At 42.9% G+C, this 23,341-nt stretch overlaps 3 protein-coding genes across 5 annotated transcripts; 2 read left to right on the top strand and 1 right to left on the bottom strand.

Annotated features, from left to right (window-relative positions):
• Nucleotides 1-653: 653 nt before the first annotated feature.
• Nucleotides 654-10,230, top strand: pex5 (peroxisomal biogenesis factor 5). 3 transcript variants are annotated; one of them, XM_061080717.1, is made up of 17 exons: nt 654-840; nt 2,596-2,752; nt 2,867-2,905; nt 2,993-3,110; nt 3,222-3,368; nt 3,577-3,661; nt 4,145-4,235; nt 4,522-4,644; nt 5,654-5,767; nt 6,142-6,225; nt 6,557-6,676; nt 6,853-6,996; nt 7,169-7,239; nt 7,579-7,800; nt 7,910-8,075; nt 8,168-8,325; nt 9,040-10,230. In XM_061080717.1, exons 2-17 carry the CDS (start codon nt 2,639-2,641, stop codon nt 9,284-9,286), a joined length of 2,043 nt encoding a protein of 680 aa, XP_060936700.1. In that variant the 5' UTR covers nt 654-840; nt 2,596-2,638; the 3' UTR covers nt 9,287-10,230. The 3 variants fall into 3 exon arrangements, with proteins under 3 accessions (XP_060936700.1, XP_060936698.1, XP_060936699.1); XM_061080715.1 differs by lacking the exon at nt 5,654-5,767; XM_061080716.1 differs by lacking the exons at nt 4,522-4,644; nt 5,654-5,767.
• A 1,474-nt stretch (nt 10,231-11,704) lies between these two features.
• Nucleotides 11,705-14,956, top strand: cdca3 (cell division cycle associated 3). Its single transcript, XM_061080742.1, has 6 exons — nt 11,705-11,763; nt 12,631-12,802; nt 13,349-13,469; nt 13,552-14,478; nt 14,554-14,618; nt 14,755-14,956. The coding sequence occupies exons 2-6, from the start codon at nt 12,650-12,652 to the stop codon at nt 14,845-14,847; spliced, it is 1,359 nt and encodes a 452-aa protein (XP_060936725.1). The 5' UTR covers nt 11,705-11,763; nt 12,631-12,649; the 3' UTR covers nt 14,848-14,956.
• A 1,546-nt stretch (nt 14,957-16,502) lies between these two features.
• gnb3a (guanine nucleotide binding protein (G protein), beta polypeptide 3a) lies at nt 16,503-19,119 on the bottom strand. The gene is made up of 8 exons (XM_061080758.1): nt 19,063-19,119; nt 18,723-18,868; nt 18,401-18,464; nt 17,599-17,761; nt 17,403-17,469; nt 17,111-17,312; nt 16,802-17,018; nt 16,503-16,671 (listed from the first exon to the last, which is right to left on the bottom strand). Exons 1-8 carry the CDS (start codon nt 19,117-19,119, stop codon nt 16,565-16,567), a joined length of 1,023 nt encoding a protein of 340 aa, XP_060936741.1. The 3' UTR covers nt 16,503-16,564.
• Nucleotides 19,120-23,341: the final 4,222 nt, after the last annotated feature.

Genomic DNA, 23,341 nt, shown 5'->3' with positions numbered 1-23,341 from the left:
TTCCAGTTGTTACGTACAAGGCAAAACATATTACATGAAGCAGAATAGTTTTAACAAAACAACACTATAAAAATGTAATTAAGACAAACTCCAACAGCGTCAAAAGTCAAATGCTGCATATTAATGCAGCATTATAACAATCAAGTATTACAGTACACAGTCAGTAGTGAAAGTATAGTTTATTAAGTAGAATCTACCCCCTGTATAATCAAAAATACTCCATTACAAGTTAAAGTAAAACATTGTAGCGGTAAAATAGTAACAAATGACAAAAATGATACAACTTGAAGTGTCATTGTAATAACGCCAGTGAAAAAGATGAAGCTCTGAGCGAGCTTTGAACAAAGTATGCATGGAATTAAAGTAATATACAAATATTATTCATATTAATGAATTAGAAAAGAAGATGAAAAACTAACCTTAGTACAATTTTATTTTATTTTATATAATTTTATTGTATTTTAAGTGAAAGTATTTTATATAATTTGTTGCCTCTGTTCATACAAATCATAGACAGCACATTTAACAATAGCTTTTTTTACGTAAAGCCCTTGAGGTCGGTCACCGTTCCTTTCCCCCCTCGAGCTGACGTGCTCTTACGTAAACCCCGTTGGAGAATCCTGAAACCTCCGCATCTTACGCTCGGAGGATCGGCGGTGGTGGAGTGTTTTGTGGGTCATGGAGGAGGAAGGTAAATAAAGGAGACGCGCTGGTTACACACGGCGGCTGCACTCGCACGTTTCCCCGGGAGCTTGGACACGTTTTCCCGGCAGCTTCTGGCCCGACACGGTGGTTGAAGTCAGCCGGAGAGGAGGGTCGGTCCGTCGGCTGTGAGGCGAGGTGAGCACCGTGCTACCCGGGTCTTCATGCCTCTGTGGCCGCACACTGCACTGGCCCTGCTGGCCCTGCTGGAGCTAGCCACCGTTAGCCTCTGCTAGCTGCTGGAGCTGCAGAGAAAAGACAAACTGCTCGTTCATTATTACCACATCTCTCTTTTTAAACTTGCTTTTTAATTAGCCACATGTCGGCGGGTGGAGAGAAACAACGTGGACTGAGCTAATGTTGCAGTTTGTGAGTGGAGCTACAGTTAGCATCAGGCAAACAGAGCTGTGGTGTTCCCAGTTCAACAGTGAACTGGTCCCACAGTGTTTGACTTCAAACCAGTCTGTCTGCACCAGGAGGAGGACAACGAGTCTTTGCATGCAAGTCTATATGAACCGTATTTCAAAATATAACGTGTGTGTGTGTGTGCAGGACACAAACACAACCTTCCTGCACTGAGTCATGTAAGAAGTCTGTGACACTGTCTGTATTAATATCTTAGTTTAATCCTCTTTACATTTGACCCTAATCATCACTCAGCAGCTGTTTGGGAATAAAACATCTTTAAATCTATCCGAGTCCACCTGTAGACTAGTGGGTCCTTTTCTTCTCATGTTCAGCTGAACCCTGCTATGGAGAGTAGACGGGGAGTTACATTTCTATTCCTGACAGCTCGTTATGAAAAGTGTAACCATCGCGAATCCCTCCGGGGGGGCTAGAGAAGTTGAGTAGGCCAGCATACATAACAGATCTGTCATCTGTTCATCTCTGGGACTGGATATGGGCCAGTGAGTCGAGCAGGATGGTTTTCTCATGGACAAAATATTTCCCGGGATTGAATTTAGGCTCTAAATCTGTCTCTGAAGGAGGTTTTCCTGTTTTTACTGCTTTGCTGTCTGAGGATTAGGTGAGTGAGCGATCATCAGACAAAGAGGAAACAAATGGGACCTGATGTCAAAGTTGAGGCTGTGATACGAAGGCTTTGTATTATTATGTTATTATCTTTCATTTTAGCCCTGGTATGACACCAGAACGTCTGGCTACTTGTCCAGTACCTTGTCTGGATGTTTAACCAGGTTTTAATACAAAACCCTTGATTTCTTTTTACAAAGTCAAAGTGTAAAAGAACTTTAGCCAAATGATATACTTTGCAAAATATTTGATCAAAGAAAAGTAAACTATTTCTTTTAATTTCACTACAGTTTCTGATCTTCAGTCAAGTAGTACATATTTCAGTCAGTCCCAAAGAAGTATTTAGTTTCAGCACCTGACCTCTGTGGCACTAATTATAGTCTGTTATTATGGTTTTAACAAGATCATAATCTAGCTTTAAATCTTGTCTTTTTCTTACTGTATGAACAGTAAAATCAAGAGGTAAAATCTGCTAAACTTACTGCACGAGCCGGGTGAAATGTGCAGTGAATATCTGTGCCTGCCGAACCATCACATCCACATTATTTATGGTTCATCCAAAGCCAGGGGATGACATGGAAAACAGCAGATGGAGGCATGAAGCTTGAATTTTGTAATGTGCCATGGGCCTAACTGTGCCGTGCGTGTGTGGACGCCCCTCGAGGTTTTCAACTCCTCTGACCTGTCAGTCCCTACAGGGATCAGACAAAACCAAGTGATGCATGTGCTGTGCCTCAGTGCGACTGGGAAGTGGCTAAAAATACGATTCCATTAACTTTCTCGAATTGAGATTGAATCGTGTGCAATTGTCCAAAACAAACTCCACAAAAAACGAATAATGCATCGATTCAACCTCTTCAGTTCTCAGGTGGTCTGATTGGGTTTGCCTCATCCTTGTGTTGCCATGGCGATGCGGGAGTTGGTGGAGGCAGAATGTGGGGGAGCCAATCCCCTCATGAAGCTGACCAGTCACATGACCAAGGAAGGGGGGGCATGGCGGCACCGCTCAACACCTACAGTGAGTGATTTGTAGATACAAGTTGGTAGTTTAGTTTGCATAAAAAATAAGTTTATACAAAACATGAATAATTCAGCCAAGTCATGACGCTTGATATTTTATTGTTTTTCTCAGATTCCCCCGACTCCTATTGAAATATCAACTGAAGAAGAGGTTAGTGATCATGTTCCTCTCTGTATGCAGGATAATGTTTGATCTAAAAAAACTATAGTAAGTTTTATCATTTTAATTTTGTCTCAGCTGGTGAATGAGTTCCTTCAGGCCCCCCCACGGGCGCCACACACATTTGACATGGGTCAACTGCTTGAGGAAATGCAGCAGATTGACCAGCAGAGCTACAGACAAGCACCACAGAGAGGTATACCACCTTATTAATATTATCAATATTATTATAGTTATTGTGTTTACCAGGTTCAGGTATTTCAAACAGTTTTTAATGTTTAATACACTGTATCCATGGATGTCACAGCTCCAGATGTGGCAGCGTTGGCCCTCTCCGGTGACTGGGCGTCCGAGTTCGTCTCGAGTTCGGACCCCGCCGCCCCCCCGGGACTCATCGCTCTCGGCGATGCAGCAGACGCTGATTGGACGAGGGAGTTTATCGCTGAGGCTGCAGGTAGACTTCCTCTTTCTTTCACTCTAGAAACAGGCTGTGTTCTTCAAGTTTCTGGAGTCGTCATCAGTCTGTCATTTATCATGAAGTTTAGCTGACATCTAACAGCTGCTTTGTAAAAAGCCTGTAATTTTTTGCCAAGTTTGTCCTTTTCACAATGTGTCTCCTGCTGTGTGTGTTTTTTCTTTCTTTGTATTTTCTTTAAATCCAGATCCTGGACGCTGGGCAGAGGAGTATCTGGAGCAGTCAGAGGAGAAGTTGTGGCTCGGAGACCTCGGAGACAAGGAAAACGAATGGTTAGAAAAGCGGCTGGGGAAATGGATTGAGAGTGTTGAAAGTATGCAGAAGAAAAATGGCTTGTATGAATGGCAAACTTTAGGGACACTGCAATAAATGTGGAGCATAGACAAGACATCTGTGTAAAAGGGACAAAGATGGTAGATTTTAAAATATGTCTACACTTTGATAATGTTCTTGTCTGTACGGCTCAAGGATTTGATTCTTTTATACTTTTAATCTTGTCTGATGATGTGGAACTTATCCAACTGTGAGTGGTGTCAAAAGGCAATGAAGCAGTCCGTGAGAGCTGGTGTAAATTATACTGCCTAGATGTCTAATCATCGACATGCACTGACCTCAAGAACTGACTTTTACAACAATGCAAAGCACATTCTACAGCTTGAATTGACTTGCTCCAAACTATATATATATATAGAATAAACCAATGTGCTGTCTCTTCTGATCTTATCATTTTATGACGTGTGTTTTTAACTTTACAGGACAAAAGAGTATGAACCAGGGGAGGAGCTGAGGGAGACGGCCAATGAACTTGTCGCAAAGGTCGATGACCCTAAGTTACAAAACACAGAGGTGAGCAGTGTGTGCGTTTCTGTCTGACATTGTCATTGGATCCTGTTAATACCATATGTCATTTGTTGTTTTGTATCTATCACCATATCCTCTCTCTTTTTCTTCAACACCTTCTTAGTGTATAGTTTCTTGGGAGCACAGTACATTGCTAATGTTTATCCCCTGAAGGTTTTTCAAGGTTGTTGTCTTTGTGTGGAAAGAAACCCGCAGTGTATTAGTAAAAACCTGACCACTTAGCAATGGTAATAGTAAATGTTTTTTTTCCTTTTTTTCCGATGTTGTGTAGTTCCTGCGATTCGTTAGGCAGATTGGCGAGGGCAGTGTCACAGTGGAGAGCAAAACAGACAGACAGCTCACAGATAAAGCTCAGGCCCAGGAGGCTCAGAACTGGGCCTCCAACCTCAACCAGGTACGAGTCTCTGCCCACTGAGGAGAGGGGATGGTTGCACCAGGGGATACACCGGGGAAAGCACTTCTGCTCACTTCTACACAGTATAGGCTCTGACTCGTGACTCATCAGCCCAGTATCTGATGCAGAGTAACATTTTCCAGAAATGTAACCAAAAACAGCCACTACACGGCCTGTAATATGAAGCTCAGTGCTGAGCAGCAGTGCAGATGGAATCTGTTTGGCAAAGAGAGGCCTCCTATGACTGTCTGCTTCTCTTCTTATGCATTCAGTTTTTAAGACACGCAGTCAAACTCCAAATTAAGTGATCTAAATCTTGTTCTCTATGACTTCGCCATAACAATCAGTTCTGTCAGAAAAAGGCTATTGCCAGGTTTTAAATTCTAGCTACATTCATCCAAAAGACACAATTCTGTGGAGGCCCCTTTCCACCAAGAAAAGAAAGCAATAGATCAAAAGTTAGATATGATCTAATGCAAATACTCTTAAAAAGATAAAAGTCTAAATTATTAACTTAAAAAATCTGACTGGCTATTAAATTGTGACTTATTGTCCGATAATGAATTCAACATTTTTATCTGTAATAATTTTGGATATCATACTTAAAATCTTTTGACAATTTACTCAATATGTCAAATCTTTGGAGTAGTGTGTCAACATTTTATTTTTATCTTTCCTAACTTTCATCTAGTGTTTTTTTTTCTGCTGGCAGAAAATGGCTTCCATATTTTACTGTGCATGTGCTGCAACCTGGCTCCATTGTAATCCGTTGCCCTCTAACTTTGACATTTACTTTTCCCATTTTTTTTACCTGCCTTCGAACTCTTGGCTTCCCATTCCCTCAATTAACAACCGCCATTCAATTACTCCTCCTACTACTTAAAATAACTTCTACTCCGCCCGACCCCCTTCCAAAAAAACCCTCCTCACCAACTGCTCCCTCCTCCTCAAAACATTGCCCCATTCCCTGCCGCCATCCCGCCACCTGCCTCCTCGCCTTCCGCCATAGTTCCTGACGAAGACGGGGGGAGGGAGTCTTCCCCTGGAAACCCCAGAGCGGAATGAGAAGATTTCGAAAACTAAAGCTAAACAGGCAGAGCAGTGGGCCCAGGTCGTCCAGCAGGTAGGACCTCTGTGGTCTCAGCAGTGATAGGTGTTACGATTTGTAGCTGCAGTAATATGAAAGGCTATATGGAAGTTGTTTTCTACAAAGAAGAAAAAGGATACACTCAGCATTAAATTCCTTTGCTGTTGAGTGCATTTTCGATCTGATTTTAAAAACATTTAATTTGGACCAAATCCAAGGAAGCAGTAGGAGAAAACTAGCTTCTTCTGTGCTGTGCTGTCTCTTCGTTTGCTCTTTTCCTCTTCTCCATTCACTTCCCTCTATATTTTTTCCTGTTTTGCTGTAACCATCCTGACTTCAAATAACAGTTTGCGTAGCCAGTGCATGCAGACTTCAGTCAACCCCTGTCGATGCTCCTCATTGCTATTCAGGTGTCGGAGGAGTCGGCCGAAGCCTGGGTTGATGAGTTCGCCACGGCAGGACCAGATTTCCAACAAGCCAAGGCTGCAGTGGAGGTGAGACGAGAATTACTGAAAACACACACCCTGAAACCAAAGCTTAAGACGCTGTGTGTTAATTGGGAGCAGTGAGAAGGGAGAGGTTACAGCTCGATGTGTCCTGGGAGGCTGGGGTTTGAAATGGAAACTCTCAGGATCAAGGTGCCTTTGATAAAGTCACTTAATCCCATCAGAGAAAAACAAACAAACCACCGTCTCTCTCTTTGGACTCAGTTCTGTGCACAGTCGTTTCTCACTCGGAGAAGTAGAGGTCAAACGGGTCTATAACACAGGATGAGGTGTGATAAGAGGAGTGAGGTAATGATGTGTATCTCTGTCATTTTCTCAGAGTGATGTGGATTTCTGGGAGAAGCTGCAAACGGAGTGGGAGGAGATGGCGAAGAGGGACGCAGAGAGCCATCCCTGGCTGTCTGACTTCGATCAGCTGCTCAGCACTTCTTACGACAAGGTAGCCATCTGTTTAGAGAGTTATTGTGTTTGAGGATTTCAGCTTTTGCTCATAAATCTCTCCTTGGTTTCTGTGTTCAATACGTGACTGCTGTTTGCGTACGTGACTCTGCAGGCTCCTCTGTTTCAACACTACACACAGAAATAGACCGTGTGTTATTCTTGTGTTTATCGCAGGGTTATCAGTTTGAAGAGGACAACCCCTACTTATCTCACCCGGACCCTTTGTCCGAGGGAGTGACGAGGATGGAGGCGGGGGACATCCCTGGTGCCGTGCGCTTCTTTGAAAGTGCCGTACAGTCAGAACCTGGCAACCAGCTGGTGAGACCCTTAAAAACGAATTTGCATTTTCCTTTTTTTTTAATTCTTCAATCCCTCACGAAAACAGCCCAATAAATCTCTTTGCTTGTAAGTTACTTGGATTTATGCCGCCGACTGAAAGCAATTGTAATGATTCTCTGTTGTGGCTGCATCTGTTTTCTCTTAATTGCAGGCTTGGCAATATCTGGGAACCTGTCAGGCTGAGAACGAGCAGGAATTTGCTGCAATCAGCGCACTCCGCAGGTCAGAAACCAGAATTGCAAAATGAGTGTAGTGGTGCAAGTTCATACACTGGCTTCAGTAGCAATAGGAAACCGTAAACATACATGCTGCTCCTCTGGATGTCAGGAGGCATTATGTGTATTATAAATAATTAAATATAGTGACAACAGTTTTCCATGTTTGACATTTTTAAATAATGACTGATATGCAGTAAGACATGCAGTGAGCGATGATCAAGGTTATTTTAGAGACTGGATCTAGTTCTATGATTAACTTAAAGTCATATTTATCCTATCCTGAATTTATTTATTAAGTATTTTATTCATTAGTGTTTTTTCATAATCATGTTTCCTCCATTAGATGTATAGAGCTGAAGAACGACAATCTGATTGCTCTAATGGCGTTGGCTGTCAGTTTCACGAACGAGTCGCTGCACAGGCAGGCCTGTGAGACTCTTCGGGATTGGCTCAAACACAATCCAGACTACCGCTCTGTCTGGGACCAGAACGAGCTTGAACGCCAAAAGGACGGTGCCAGAGATCGGGAGAAGGAGCGGGAGAGGTTCGGGTCACTGCTGCCAGAGTGAGTAGGATTCCAGCTTTAAAACACAAGATAGAGAGGATACCCATATATTTGTAGTAATGTGTAATAACCTGATCTTTCCGACTCTTTTTTTCTTGCTTTTGCACAGATCTTTGTTTTCAGACGTCCAGTCCCTTTTCCTGCTTGCAGCCAACGCGGACCCCGCCCAGGTGGACCCCCAGCTGCAGTGTGGTCTCGGAGTTCTCTTCAACCTCAGCGGAGAGTATGACAAGGCGGTGGACTGTTTCAGTGCTGCTCTGTCTGTCACACCACAGGTTAGTGTAGAAGCCACTGTGGAGGTCTTAACGTCTGTTTTCACTCTGGTTTTTTTATGACCTCTCCTTCTTCTCTTCTCTCTCTCCATCAGGACTATCTGCTGTGGAACAAGTTGGGTGCCACGCTGGCTAATGGAAGCCGCTCAGAGGAGGCAGTGGCCGCCTACAGGAGAGCTCTGGAGCTGCAGCCAGGTTTCATCCGTAGTCGCTACAACTTGGGGATTAGTTGTGTCAATTTGGGAGTACACAGGTGAAGAGGCAATTTTTAAATACAAAAAAACTAAAAGAGAAACCCAATACCTGGTATTTACATCCATCACGGATGATTAGACATGACAGACCACATTCAGAGCTGGACTGGGACTCGTGGCCACATATTGATTTTTTTTAAAAATAATTTCAAATAAGTAAAATCTTATTTATTGTAGAGCTTTGATTCACTCAGCCCCAGTGTGCCCAGCTCTCTCACGCACACTGAAAACAATGGACCCATCTGGGAACAAGCAACATAATTGGATTTTTGCAAACAGAAATGTCGTATATATTGAGTGGAGAAATGAGATCTAATCACAAGTGGCCTCCTGGGACACATGCAGAGATATATTTCTATGCCAGGTGGCGTTTGACATGCAAAGATCGACGATGTTAATACCAAGTATGAACAAAGCCATAGAAAGCTTATTTGTCCAGTTTTAGCTTTGAAGAGTTTTTGTTATAATATGACTAAATTCAATCAGGCTGGTTATACAGATGTTTCTTATCACATTGTTCAAAAGACCATAAAAACACAGCTTAAATCTGTGTGTGGTGTTGACTCATCCTTGTGTTCACTCGGTTCCCAGCCTGCCTATGACCAAGGCGTTCTTAATTTGATTTATAACAGAATAGTACAGCTAATGTAAAAGATAAACTACTTGAAATCTTCTCGTCACTCTGCCCTGCTTTCCTTCTTTGATATCCTCAGAGAGGCAGTGGAGCATTTCCTCGAAGCTCTGTCTCTACAGCGCCAGGCGGCCAGCGATGGGGCGAGAGCTGCCCGGGGCCCTGGAGGAGCTGCAGCCACCATGATGTCCGACAACATCTGGTCCACCTTGCGCATGGCTCTCAGCATGATGGGCGAGAGCTCTCTGTACACCGCCGCCGATCGCCGGGACTTGGACACATTGTTGGCTCACTTCTGCCAGAGAGAGGTGGAGGGTGGGACTGAATGAAAACCAGCCAGGGGGGCGCTTATTGAGTGTGAATGTGTTTTGCTGGGAGGGAAATGTTTGGGTGACTGAATGAAGCAGAGAGGAATCCGAGTGGTAACAGTTCGAGGGAAATGGAGACACTGTGAATTATCCACCGTCCCAGAGGCATCATCCTGTGCTTGTGTATGTTTAAGTGACTTGTATCAAACATTGCAGTCTGTACCTGAGAAGAGAACCAGTCAGCAGTACTACAGACATGTCACTGTATTTTTAAATGTTCGGGATTTTCTTCATTGCCTTGATCTGGGGAACTGGGCTCCATCTGAAATTTGTTCTTGAAGAAGAATGAGTGACTTCCCTCTGTACTCAGTAACCAGCTGTATGGACAGTTAGTTATGTTTTTCATGCCCTCTCATATTCTTTAACAACAACAGATTGTAGATTGAACTGTTAGTCTCTACGGTTATGTAAATTAAAGGTACAGTATTTCAGTGACATTGAATAGAGCACTGCTTTTATCAAAAGTGCTCTCAAGAGAAAGCTGCCGATAACAAACAGTAGTCAGAAGTGCTATAATGGCTTGTTTCTTTATTTACCTCTATCTTATTTAATTTTTTAGTAATCATTTATCAGCCGGGACAATGAACTGACAACCAGCAGGACTGTTACTGTAATGATAACGGTGTGTGTATGTGTGTGTACAGGATGTTTGTGTGTTCGGGCTTGGGTGGGTGATATTAATCCTGCATTGGATGATAAGAACATATAATTGTAATATCGTTGAGGATGATTTCCTGCTCTTTTTCATATCGCTCTTGTAAAACAATTTGCTTCATTGTAAAATAATGCTATATGCCATATTGTGTATTGTAAAATAATTGTTGCACTATAATTGTTTTCAGGCTACTTCTATCCTGACTGCAATGTTTAATATAATATTCAGCAATAAAGCTTTGATTCCAGAACATGTTTTTGTTGTTTCTGCAGTAACCGGTATTGGACAAACTGTCCAAATGTCACAGGAAGGTGTGGTAAGCAGAAAAAGAGAACTATTTAATAAATATCAGATTCAAGCAGTAGATAAAGGAAGAGTTTCAAAGTTAGGACTGCTTTCACTTTGGAACATTTACAGTGTAAGAGTGAATATTATATAAGAGAAGAAAAATTGTTTACAGATTTGAAAAGTGGAGTTTTTACCTGTAAAATAAATAGAAAGAAGCTAGTCTTTTCAGGTAGTGTGTCTGTAGCATGGAGAACCAAACCAGGTTCAATTTGAACTAGAAGGTTTTGCATGACTTTTCAGAATTATATTAAATGAAATGTGTCCCACACTGTGATTCTTGTAAGGCTTCAGAAGCCAAGGTTGTAAACTACTGGGTTATTTTCAACAATAGGTTTTTAAAGCATGTTAAATCATCCAGTATCTAAAATCCAAAAATGTAAAAGTAACTTTTAAGTAAGGTTGTCAAATATATGTAGTAAAGTAGAAAATACAATGGTTTTCTCTGAAATGTGAATCAAAAGCAGCATAGAATGACACACACAAAATAATTTGTCCATCTTCTTGATATGTTTAGTTTCTCATGTGGCCTGCAAAATTTTGACTTTAGGTTTTAAATTTCCCATTATTGAAGCTCCAGAGAACATTTTTTAAACTGAAGTGATCACAAGTGGATCAGAGTAGATTGTGAAGATGAAACTGAGATTAATAAATTGAATAAAAAAGCAATGTACAATTTTAAAGGATGAATGTAACTTGTTCATTCATCCTGCCAAGACATGAAGAGCAAATGAATTGATTGAAAATTAGAATAATCTTTTGACAATCTTTTTTAATTTTTTTACTTTAATGTATTATTTTTTATTTAAATTGAAATATTTTTTGAAACGTATCAAAGTACTGATTATAGCTCTATAGAACTGTTCAGATGGAAATTCAATTTCAATTCAATTTTATTTGAATACATTTTATTTTAAACATTATTTCAAGGCACTTTACACAGAAGTGAATAACTGCTTTCCAGTAAATATCTGCTAAATTGCATTGTTTCAAATGGATTGATTTAAATGGAGAAGCTGCATCTTTCATATTCCACAGTATTTAAAGTAGAAGATTATTTATTGAGCCTTGTTTTCCCTGAGTTCCGTGTTGAAGCATCACATGACTCCGGGTCACGCCTGTTCCAATGTAACGTTCCACTTTTCTCCAGATGAGAAAAACAAAGCTCTCGATTATTGCAACTTTCAAATGTGTTATCAGCACAACGCCACGCCCAGTCTCTAGAACGCCTTCCCTCTGAGCGACCAATCAGCGGAGAGGACGTGCGAGCTGATTGGTCCGTTCAAAAATAACACGCACGACACCCGCCATTTAAATGTCTACGATTCAAACCTTAAAGACTTGTGATTCGAACTCGTGTGTTTTAACTCGCTGTGTTTCTGCTGTGGAGTCAGAGACGATTCTTTGAGCCGCACAACACTTCCTCCTTCTCCTCGAGGTGAGTAAAGAAACACACGACTCACGTAAAGAGGAAAAGTCTCAGTTATCCCGGGTTAACACTTTCTACCGTGCTAAACCTTTACCTGTTAGAGCTGTTACCTTTAAATTAAGAACGGGATAAGGAAACGAGCAAACTGACGTTGGCTGTGCTAGCTTGTTGTTAGCTTTCTGCACGTTTCTGTGACTTCATCGTCACATGATATTTGTTAAAACTACAATGTTGTGTTGTCGTGGGTTCGTGTTGTGTGTGTTGATATTGTGCGATCTGTAGATTAAGTTTATAAAAAGACTCAAAACTAACGTCCCCTTGTTTAACGTCTTTTTGTAGTTTCCTGTTTGTATGAAACACGTTTTGTATACATGTGAGTGTGTAGCAGCCACGAGGGCAAGTTTCTCCACTGTATATAAATGTGTTACTCGTGTGAATTTAGACATTTTCAACAAATCCTGCATCGTGTGTTAGGACTGGAAAATAAAACTCTTATCAATTGCTATCACGATATCATTTTCATCGATAGCAATTTAAGTCCAATATATAAATCGATGTATTGCTTATGCATTGTTCTAACACAGTGAGGAGCTATAACACCGAAATATTCAACCTCAGACTTGTAAAATGTTTTGCTGCTAATTGTTAAAAACCACCAGGTTCAGTCTGGAGCAAAAATCAATCTTGAAATTTAAAAGAAATAATAATGAGATGCTTCTTTTGATCATTTTCAATATTGACTGATAATGAAAATGTTTGTTTTTATAATCTTTGGCGATATCACCCAGCCCTTACTGTGTGTGTTGAATCTGATGTGATACTGTTGTTTATGGTTTCAGTGGAGTAAAGATTCTCTTCTGTTTACCTGTGATTCAGTTAACCGTCGATAAGCATCATGGGATCCAGTGAGAGCAAGATGCCCGTGTCTGCACCAGTCAAACCAGAGCCTGCACCAGTCAAACCAGAGCCTGCCATCAAAAACCATCACCTCGGTGACCTGGCAGATCCACGCTCTCCGTCAGTAGGAGTCGACCGTACTCCCATTCAGGTAGGTGGCCATGTTTCCTCCCAGGAGTCGTCATTCTGTGAGCTGTGGGAAGCATTTTTTAAACTGATCATAACTAGGGTTGCAAAATTCGGGGAATATTCAAAGTTGGAAACTTTCCATGGGAATTAACGGGAATAAACTGGAAATGTCGTGGGTAATTTATACTAACTGTATTCTATATGCTTCTGCATCTTTTTGTCATTCTTAACATAGGTCTTTGCACAGTATTTGCAAATGTAGACAGCCTTTCCTTCTACATTGGATGGGGTGAAATGCCTTTACACATGAGTGCACGTGGCATTGTTCTGTAGAATAAGATGAGAAAAAAGTTTGTAAAAAAACACTAATGCAATGCCAGAGATATAAACAGTTAGCCAAACAATTGGAATAGTCTGTAAAAATATTTTACAATTGATGGATAAATTAATGGAAATAGGCTAGATGAACAATCCTCAATCAGCATGCTAATATATTTTAAGTTTCCGGAAATTTACCGGAAACTTTCCGCCCCTTTGCAACCCTAATCATAACACATGTTTCTTCCAGGTTGGTGGGCCTGTGACCAAACCTTCTGCTATGGGGAAAGGGGAGTGTCCCCTGGCGTTCACCGATCCCCGCTCACCTTCCATTGATATCAGCCGCACCCCTGTCAGAGATGTCATGAGAGGTACGTATTGAGAAGCTGCAGCTTGAGATTTCTCACCTCAGAAGCAACTTGTGATGTGACGTTCTCCCGCTTGTCCCCACAGCGAAAGTCGGGTCCTTCGCTCGCCGCCTGGGCCTGCTGCTCCACAACGAGGCTGACGGCAGAGTCTCTGAGACCCCCGAGAAACGCTTCAGTATAGTCGAGGAAGAGATCTACAAGCCAGAGGAGCCGGCTTCCATCCAGCCCCTTCCCACTTCTCAGTCATCCGAAATTCTCAGCTCCCTGGCCGAGCATGCCGACCTCCTTGCCACCCCTGTGCCACGCCCCCTCCAGGGCGCGGTCGACTCCAGCCCCTTTGTTGTTCTCAACGAGCCCCAGGCGGAGGTGGAGATAGATACAGAAGCCACCCTGGAGGAGGCGGAAGAGGCGAGGGAGACTCCTCTTCACAAGCGACTGAGCATGAGCCTGATCACCTACCACGAGGGAGCCACCTCATCACAGATCTTTGCTGACGTGCACCAAGACTTTGCTTCTCCTCTTTCTACTGTGGGGGTGGAGCCTCTCAGCGCTGGCTCTGATCACGCTTATGCGCTTCCTAGCAGCCCAGTTGAGCCAGAGTCCGTTGTTGAGCCTTCACCAACCACCGCTGAAGCTGATTCACCAGTGGAGACGACCCCTGCACAGCCAGAGGAAGCAGAGCAACCACCCCCCTCTGAAGAAACCAAAGAGCTAGTTGAAGCAGGTTCTTTGCCTCCTGCATCTGTTTCATCAGAGCCGCCACCAGTCACCCCCAGCCCAGAGCAGCTGCAGCAGGTCTGCACTGGCATCCGCTGCCCCACCTTCGACCCAAAGAGTCCCAGTCAGGTGGTGTTCAAACCGCAGTGGTTGGGAAAAGGCTTCGGTGCCTCGGGGCTGAGAGTCCGAGCGGTGAAGGCTGGCAAGAGAGGCTCCTCCCCCCTCGCCGTCCGCGTGACCGTCAAGAACGCAACCAAGGAAAATAAGGGACTGACTGGAAAACTGAAGCAGAAAGGTGCGTAAATTGCTTGTGTCTTTGCGTGATCTTAAATAAGATATTGTTGACTGACATTTTGTTATTCTTCTCCAGGTACTGAAGGCCGCTCCCCCCTGCAGATCCTCAAGGAGAGCAACTCGCCCAGAGACCGTTCTCAGGTATTGTAGTCAAGAAAGCACATGCTACTATTGATCCATATTCACTCAAACTAAATTTACATCGATACTTGGTTATTTAATCGTTCAAAAGTGCATCTGAACACAAAGTAAATCAATCTCTGCGCTAACCTTCCAGATGAAGCTGAAGGCCTCCACCCCAGATAAGCAGAGACAGGGGCCGATGGACCGCAGAGTGCTGGCAGTGGCTCTGGACAAGGAGAACAGATGATTCAATGCAGCCATGTACAGATTTCTGCTACTTTTATATCTCTTAAAACATTCTTTTATGTGTACAGTTTTCTAAAGCGGATTTCTGTCCTTTTGTGTAATTATTTTTAACTGCTATTTTATGGTTTTTGTAAATATAAAGAAAATTATTTGCATTCATACTTCAGCTTTTAATCTTTATTTTTTTAAGGATTATTTCCCTTTCTATTGTTTCTATTGTCCTTTTTTCTTGTGTTATTTTTTCCCCTGTGGCAAAAATGTAAAATTTCTTGAACAAACAAAATAAATATTTCTTCATTTGTAACAATTACTTTTTTCATTTCATGGCCAGGTGCTATCTGAGTCTCACAGCTCCAGGCTTTGGAACAATTATTTGTCTCTGTTTTGGAGTCAAAAATAACAATGAAGCTGCATAACTGTCAGTAAATAAAACAGGAACTTGCTTTATTTTTATCAAACTAAATTACTTCAATATACTGAAGTTTTTTTTAAATGGTGTTTCAGCAGCATGATGCCATATTATTTAACGGCTCAATCCAAATCCAGTGGGATTTTAAAATAATCGTGTTAAACACAATGTTAGAACTGCAGTCGGCGTGTAAAAGAAGTGAACAGCATATACTTGTATAATGCAGAATCCCAGGTTTATTAGACAGTCTTTCAGAAAGGTCATATTGATTTTACTCAACAGTGTAAAGAGAGGTCCAAATCCAAGTCACAGCGTGCAGATCCTTTTTCTGTATTTACACAAACGTTCCTTCAAGATAATCCGTTCTCATGCAGAGGAAATGTCAAGCTCATATATACAGATTCAGATGTATTGCTCACACAACCACACAATAGCATTTATCCAGGGGAAAAAAACAACACTCCTATAAAAAGTCCTGTCCTGAGACAAATGGGTCATCTCGCTTTTTTTTTTTTTTTTGTTAGTGCTTAATGAACCGTGAAATCATTTTATTATCCCATCTGTCAGTTCAACAGTTTACACAAAGCACTTTCAGGCCTAACCCGCTGGTTAGAGCCCACACATCCTGGTGAATATTGTCCATCAATCACATACAAAACAACTCAAACACTAATGTAGACATCTGCAAACTAGAATTCATTTAAAATTAGAAAGTGTAAAGAATTTAAACTTAAGCGTGGAGGGAATCTACCAAAACTAAGAACAAACAACAGTCTGAAACAAAACAAAATGCTCATATTCTTCATATGACTTAACTTAGGCTCTGATACAGCATATTAGCAGAGCGGGTGTAAAACTACACAGGCTGTAACTTGACACGTATTCAGTTCTATCTCGTCCAGTGTGCTACCATTTCCATTTGGCAACTGACCTCAGCAGATGACAATTGAATTGCTGCAGTAAATGTGCATGTGTTATTAATTTGAACCACAATAGAATTCACTAATGAGAGGAATGGTCTTTTACGAAACCCCACACCCAATATCCCACAGCAAATTCACCCATATCGTGAGAAAACAGGTGAGAGTGCAATGTGACAGAGAGAGAGGACACTTTTTATCTTTTTTTTTTCCACATTACAACCCCTCTCCAACATCAGATAGGACTTGGCACAATTAAAATACCCTCTTCTCATCTCGGGGCGCCACCTCCCTCCCTCAAACTCCAATTTCTTATTTTTTATCTTCTCCAATTTCTCTCCCGGCAGATGTCTAACTGCTCTCTCTCTGCTCACTGGTGAGGAACGGCCTCAGTTCCATATCTTGAGGAAGCTGTCCCAGGACCCCGTGCAACACGCCATTCCATCGGTGGACACTCCGATGCAGCTCACTCTGTTGTCGTGACCTGCCAGCACTCCTGGGCCACCACACAGAAGAGAAGTCATGTATCAATCACTTGAGATTAAATCAGAACTTCCCCTTTTTTCCCTGCCACATCATATGCTTCCTGTTGGTAATTTAACTATATATTTTCCCTCTGAACTCACCGACTCTCTCAGCTTTCAGCGTGTCCCAGATGTTGACGTTGAAGTCGTCATAGCCAGCCAGTATCAGGCGTCCGGACACGGAGGGCGCCAGGGAGGTCACCCCACACATGATGCTGGAGTCCTGGTAGGTGATGAGCTCCTGGTCTGCTCGCAGGTCGTACAACTTGCAGGTAGCGTCATCAGACCCGGTTATTACTGCGTTACCGTTTGGGAAGAACTGTGAAAGACAAGAGAAGTTATCAGAAAGTCGGTCTCCTTTGAGACAATCACTTTTCAGAAAATGGAGCTGGGAATCTTCTTCATTCTCACCCCAATTGCGTTGATGTCACTCTCATGGCCCGAGAAGGTCTGCCTGCAGGCGTCCTCCCTGATGTCCCAGAGCTTGGCGGTGAAGTCGCACGCCCCTGAGATGAAAAACTTGAAGTCTGGGGACACAGCCAGGGACATGCAGTCTCCCTGGTGTCCTGCAAAGACCGTCTTTTGGGTTCCTGTCTCAATGTCCCATAGTACGCTGTGAAAAGCGCCACGCATTTCAATTTTAACGTCAGAAATTAAGATTGCAAAATTCTTTTTAATTCAATTACTCGTACGATATTCTTACCAAGTGCAGTCGCCAGAACTGGTGATGATCTCACTGTCGCTAATGAAACGACAGCAGGACAGGTAACCTGGGCAACCAAAGAAATGCATTAGGATAAACTACAAACGAAAGGGAGAGGAAATAATAGCCAACGCAACAAGGACCCGACGGCAGAGTGATCTCAAGAGATTTAATTTCCGAGCTGTGATGTCCGAACCTGTGTGCGCCGCCAGCTCACGCATGACCTTGACGTTCCCGTCCTTGCCCTTGAGATTGTAGATGGAGCACATGTTGTCCAGACCACCACAAGCCACCATGTTCCCCGAGGGTGCGTAGGCGCACGTCATCACCCACGATGACTTGAGGGGGATGGCGTTCACCTGAGGACACACAGAGGGCTGTTTGAACTCTTTCCCATCAAAACACCACAAACTCAAACCCCTTTATCTGGATGGAAGCTACAAACATTTAACCCTCTAAACTGTTTTTTATTATTATTAATCATTGTTCTTACATTTTTAAATACTCTCTAAATTTTTGCCAACATTAGAAATGTTTTTTCGTATATGAAATTCGAGATCTCTGTTTTTCGATTGTTATTGTCTGCACCTCTCTCACTGGTTTGTGGTGAGATGTCACCTGCTTCTCTGAACCAATCAGGCTTCAGCAACACGCAAATCAGAATCTGATGTTTATGGTATGTTGTTATTGTCACTGTCGACTTGATCTTAAATTACTTCAGCACAATTGTAAAGAAGCAGATCGGCACGAACAAACGCATATTGCTGGTTTAGTTAAAAATATGTAATGTTATGGAAAAATGCTTTGGATTTGAAACGTTCATATCTTTTAAGAAATTAGCTTTCATGTATATTTTGGTGCATTTGAGGGTAAAAACATGCTGCGGGGTTGTTTCCACAGTTACTTGGAGCTTAGAGATCATTCATGGCTAAATATCATGTCTATCTGCCTGTTTCCAACAGTCACTATGACACTATGTCTCTTTTACTCTTTCTCACCTTGTTGGTGGTGATGGTGTCCCACACTATGAGTTTTCCATCTTGCGAAGCGCTGACACACAGCCTGCGGGGGGGGGTCACATTAACAGAGGTTGAGAGAGAAGCAAACATTGAATTTGTCAGCTGAAAGAATTACCATAAGGTGTACACCGTGCTCCTGCTAGTTCGTCCATTTTAAAGCAATATGTGTATGTAACAAATCTAACTTAGTTTTCTATTCACTCTAAGTTAGTTCAAATTCAATATGAAACCATCTGAGCTTGGCTATTAAATAAAACAGCAGGTGTTCTGTCAACTTATGCACAACATGTTGGGTATTTACACGGTGTCAGTGCCCCAGTGCATAGCGTAGATCTTGGCAAGGTGACCCCTTAGTGTTTTCCTGGTCTTCAACTGGACACGGCCCACCACGGTGATCCCAGCCACCGCCTCCTGCAGCGAGGTGTCCTGCCCGGCCTTACGAGCGGCCTGGGGCGCAGACGCAAACACAAGGGGATCGGGTCACTTCCAGTGTTAATCCACAGAGCAGTAATAGCAGGATAATAGCAGAACTTGTTTTAACAGGACTTCAGGTCACAGCGAGAAACAGAAGTCACTTGATATCATGGACGACCATGTTGTTTTCTTGGTTAATTACAAAGAAACGGGATGAGCCTACTCACAGTGATCTGGTCTTTGAGACTGTCCGCCTCCTTTCGCAATTGCTCCATTTCACCCATGACGATGGTTGTTAGGTTCGGTCGCTAATGGACACGGGGAGAGATGTCAGGAAAGCAGATAACCCTGAAAGTAACCAGAAGAAAAAAACAAAACAGACATCAGTTCACGAGAAATTAGTTCCAGAAAATCGTTGTCATCATACCTTTATCCTGCAGTAGCAGCTGTGCCTGCACTAATGCTTCATGCTGGAGTTTGACCTGCACCTACCTGAACGATTCCAAGTAAGCGCTGCTTTGCAAGTCAAACTGGCCCTTGTCTACTTTGCAAACTTAATAAACACGCAGGAGCACACAGAAACCCACAAAACACGCCTACACACACACACTAGCACGCACACAAATACACGGGGAGAGTATGAATATTCGAGCATGACATTAACAGTGAAAGTATTTGTTCTTCAGATGAAGTTGTGAGCACACATCCTCACCCTGAATGTACACACAAACCAGTATGTCCTGTAATACGCAGCTCGCAACACTGATGGGGGGGGGGAGTCTGTGCCACTTAACACTTCAGTGCACTCGTCGACTTATGTTGATGACTATTGAATTTGGTAATGTCATGATTAAATGAGTGGAGCAATCACCTAATGGACAAACTCATACAGTGTGACAAATGTAATCGAGGCCTGAGAGGAAAGGCCGAGTCACCATCTGACTTTACAGGTGCACGGAAATGACTCTGAGTTCACGGTGAGGCGGCACAATATAACCAACATCAACAGAAATAAAACCACCTTCCTCCTCCTCCTCCTCTTCCTCCTGAACACAGGCAGAACCGACTCCTCTTTTCTTGTGACGCAATAAACCGCCACGCTGACATTTCCTCCGTCTTACCTTGAGTACTGATCGGAAGAGGGGATACTGGTGTTGATCTTATCGTTTGCGGTCCTACAGCAATATCTCTCTCTCTCTCTCTCTCGCTCTCTCGCTCTCTCTCTCACTATTTGAATGAGAGTCCCTGTCAAAACACATGACCTAGTTGATTTGCCTCTAATTTGTTTGAAGCGAAAAGGAGAGGAAGGGAGCGAAGGTGGGAGAGCCTCGGGAAAAGAAAGAGATTTGCTTTAATTGTTCCACACTGTGTTCAATGGAAGATGGCATAAAAACATGGTGAAATGAAGTTACAGAGCTGATGTGTGGACTTTTATTGCGGCGCGATACAAAACATATAATGTGTGGGTGTCCTGTCTGAGACTGATGATGACTGCATTGTATCTGAAGTTGGGAACAAGGGATTGTTGTAGGCCTTTGTTCCAGATGGGAAATTGCTTCAATAATGAGGGTTGTGATGAATGCTTGAGTGTTTTAGTCGTGCTATTACCCTTTTGCCATTCTGTCCCTGGGAACCTGCCATTGTTCTGTGTGATTAAATGACTGCTGGGGGTTGCTGGATGGTGAAGTGCATTAACACAGCCAGAGAAAAGTGGAGGGAGGGAGGGTGGAGGGAGGGAGGGAGGGAGGGTAAGGGGCGAGGCAGGAGAGTGAGTTTTAAATCCGACTGGCTGAGATTTTAAGGGAAGCCTTTTGAATCAAATCTGCTCTCATCCGATTACTGACTGCTCTTTGCATCTGGATAAGAGCTGGAGGAGAGGATGGCGGGGCGGGCGGGGGGTGGGGGAGCAGAGAGCAGGATGAGAATGAGGGAGGGGGCGTATGGAGGAGGCGGAGAGAGTTGTGAGGAGGGTTTTCAGGGCCGCTGGGCCTACGAACTTGAGTTTGACCATCGACACCGATACTGTTCAGTTTGAGAGCTCAGGCCCGACCGGTCAAAATCACGTCTCTGAATCCAGGTCATGGTCGTGAGTTGTACATCGGCCACTGGACGACACAAACAAGTCCAGTTTCATGTGTAAACATTTAAATATGTCTCTTGTTTGTTTGATTATAAAAGAACATAGAGTTCAACCCTCTATTGTTGGAGCGGTTTATATTTGCAATATTTGCAAAGATAAACATTGGGTTGTTCTATTGTTGGAGAACATGATGGTATAAACATGCGTGCCACAAGAGATAAATCATATTTGTCTACCAACACACGTTGTTTGCTCTTTGGTAGCTAAGAGTGACGTATCTCTGGGTGTATAAGACTGTTGCAGTCAATGATGCTTTCTAGTAAATTTGGATTTACATGACTTTGCCTTAAATGTGATAAAGTACCTTGTTTTTCAGGGTTTTTTTTAGTGTCGTAGCAACAATTTAACATATCAGTCTGGTTATTTGCATCCAGTTTCAAAAGCTTCATTATATCATATGATCAGTATCATAACATCGAATCACATAATAATACATTATAATTATCACATGTAATAGAAGATTTTATCTATATAACCATATCATTTTAACCTATATGACTAAATAATTTTCTCTCTGCTGAATACACTTCTGATTCAGATAGATGTTCCCCCACAGCTTATACATTTTACCCCCATATATCCTACATCCACGAAAACAATTTACCACAGTGTTTTATTATGCAGATTATGTCTGACAGTATTAGGAAGAGGAATTTGTTTTTTTTTTACTCAGATTATCAGTCGACACGACAAAACCAGCATTGTATGTTGATCCCATGTAAATCCCTCTGCTGTGTCTGCCACGAAAAAACACACAAGTTCATAAAGTGTGGGTCAACATTATTTTGAACGGCCTACGCTGCAAGATCACAAGTCTATGACGTTGTTGAATTTTTAAAGATCCTCAACTTTTTGGAACCGTTTTGGATCGTATCATTTGAAGATTTATGATCATGACAGTCAAAAAAACACCATAAAGCTGAAGGATTTGGCCAAATTGTTGAGGATGCGATTGATAAACATGTTTTCAGATTCAAGCTCAATTTTGATATGATCCATCATCTTAGCAGCATGAAGGACCTGCACACATACACAAACACACACACACACACACACATTAACACAACTGCCAAGAACAGAGTGTGTACACAGCAGCATCCAGTCGCACCATCCACTCACCAATGAGGAGCCTCCTCTCAAGGTGCGGCGGTGGATCTTCAGTCACTCTTCCTCCAGCGGTCTCCCTCTGCTCGTTGTCATAAGTTCACCACACTTTCTACCTCTTTGTTCACCTTTGGCGTCGCACACAGCGGGATATTCCTCCGTCACTCACTCTCTCCACCGCTCCTATGAGGAACAGATGAGGATTGGAGGGATGAAGGGAGATCAGTGATGAGGGGATAAACCCTGGGATGGACAGAAAGATGGGTGGGAGGGGGTTAGTGGAGTGGGGTGGGGTGGGGGGTTGAAAGATACAGAAAGGGAGAGGAGACGGTGGGGGGAAACCAAACAAGGTGCAGAGCACGGTTATAGGGTCACAAGACACGCAGGGCCTGGGTGAATCCGAATCAGAAACCAAGAGATGGAAACCATGGAGGGGAGGGGAAGGATGATAAGTAGAGGAGTCGGGAACATGGCTTTTTATGGTGCTGAGCTGGTGTTTCTAAGATCTGGTTCTGGCAGAGGGGTTTGTGTTGGGTAAACCTGGAGTTAAGTTAATATTAGAACATTTAGGGGCAGAGAGGGAAATCAGACAGGGCACGATGATAATAAAAGAAATGGCTGCAGGATAGAGGAGAGGCGTCTTTCTGCTCAATTCATGCTCAGTCCTACTAACTTCTTTTTCACCCGTCTCTGACCTCTTTGTTTTGAGTGTCATTTTTAGCGATTTAACCAAATGCCACACAAGGCGGCCTGGAGTTCTGCTCCGGTGGAACCTGAGTACAAAACAATCCCCTGAACTCAGACCTCCCTCTTTTAGATGTTTGCCCCTTGCCCATTAGAGAGTGTGTCCCATACTGCTGCTGCACATCATCCAACACAGTAAATCACCTGAATTAGTTATGAAACAGCACAGCTTGTGCTCACTGTCATGAGATAGCAAATCCATGTGGTCTCAGCCCCTGGAATCAGCTGAAGTGCCGGTGAGCAAGAGGAGGGTCTCAGTGTTGGAAGTGTGCGTCCACTGAAGACCTTTGCGATGCTCCGGTGACACTGAGCCTAGTGAGTCAGCAGCTATGTTTACTTTTTTGCATAATGTCTACCGTGTCTAGAATACATAGCTTGTTTGCTTTGACGACAACATGATGTAACAAGTAATACGTCCATGCAGAGGTACAGAAGAATATCAGTAAGATATTTGGTCGCTATAGGTTTTCGTCATAACCAAGTTGGCGTCATTTAATTTAAACTGGGTTGGAAAAACA

The sequence above is a fragment of the Limanda limanda genome, chromosome 11 (assembly GCF_963576545.1).
Source record: "Limanda limanda chromosome 11, fLimLim1.1, whole genome shotgun sequence".
Taxonomy (NCBI): Eukaryota; Metazoa; Chordata; class Actinopteri; order Pleuronectiformes; family Pleuronectidae; genus Limanda; species Limanda limanda.
This window is presented reverse-complemented; position numbering and strand designations above follow the sequence as displayed.

Coding starts and splice junctions, on each gene's coding strand:
- cdca3 (XM_061080742.1), top strand. CDS start 12,650: ATGGGATCCAGTGAGAGCAAGATGCCCGTGTCTGCACCAGTCAAACCA. Junction 12,803..13,348: donor TCGACCGTACTCCCATTCAG/GTAGGTGGCCAT, acceptor TGTTTCTTCCAG/GTTGGTGGGCCTGTGACCAA. Junction 14,619..14,754: donor CGCCCAGAGACCGTTCTCAG/GTATTGTAGTCA, acceptor CTAACCTTCCAG/ATGAAGCTGAAGGCCTCCAC.
- gnb3a (XM_061080758.1), bottom strand. CDS start 19,119: ATGGGTGAAATGGAGCAATTGCGAAAGGAGGCGGACAGTCTCAAAGAC. Junction 18,869..19,062: donor GTCTCAAAGACCAGATCACT/GTGAGTAGGCTC, acceptor TCTGCGCCCCAG/GCCGCTCGTAAGGCCGGGCA. Junction 16,672..16,801: donor GCTGAAAGCTGAGAGAGTCG/GTGAGTTCAGAG, acceptor GTGGTGGCCCAG/GAGTGCTGGCAGGTCACGAC.
- pex5 (XM_061080717.1), top strand. CDS start 2,639: ATGGCGATGCGGGAGTTGGTGGAGGCAGAATGTGGGGGAGCCAATCCC. Junction 7,801..7,909: donor TTCGGGTCACTGCTGCCAGA/GTGAGTAGGATT, acceptor GCTTTTGCACAG/ATCTTTGTTTTCAGACGTCC. Junction 8,076..8,167: donor CTCTGTCTGTCACACCACAG/GTTAGTGTAGAA, acceptor TCTCTCCATCAG/GACTATCTGCTGTGGAACAA.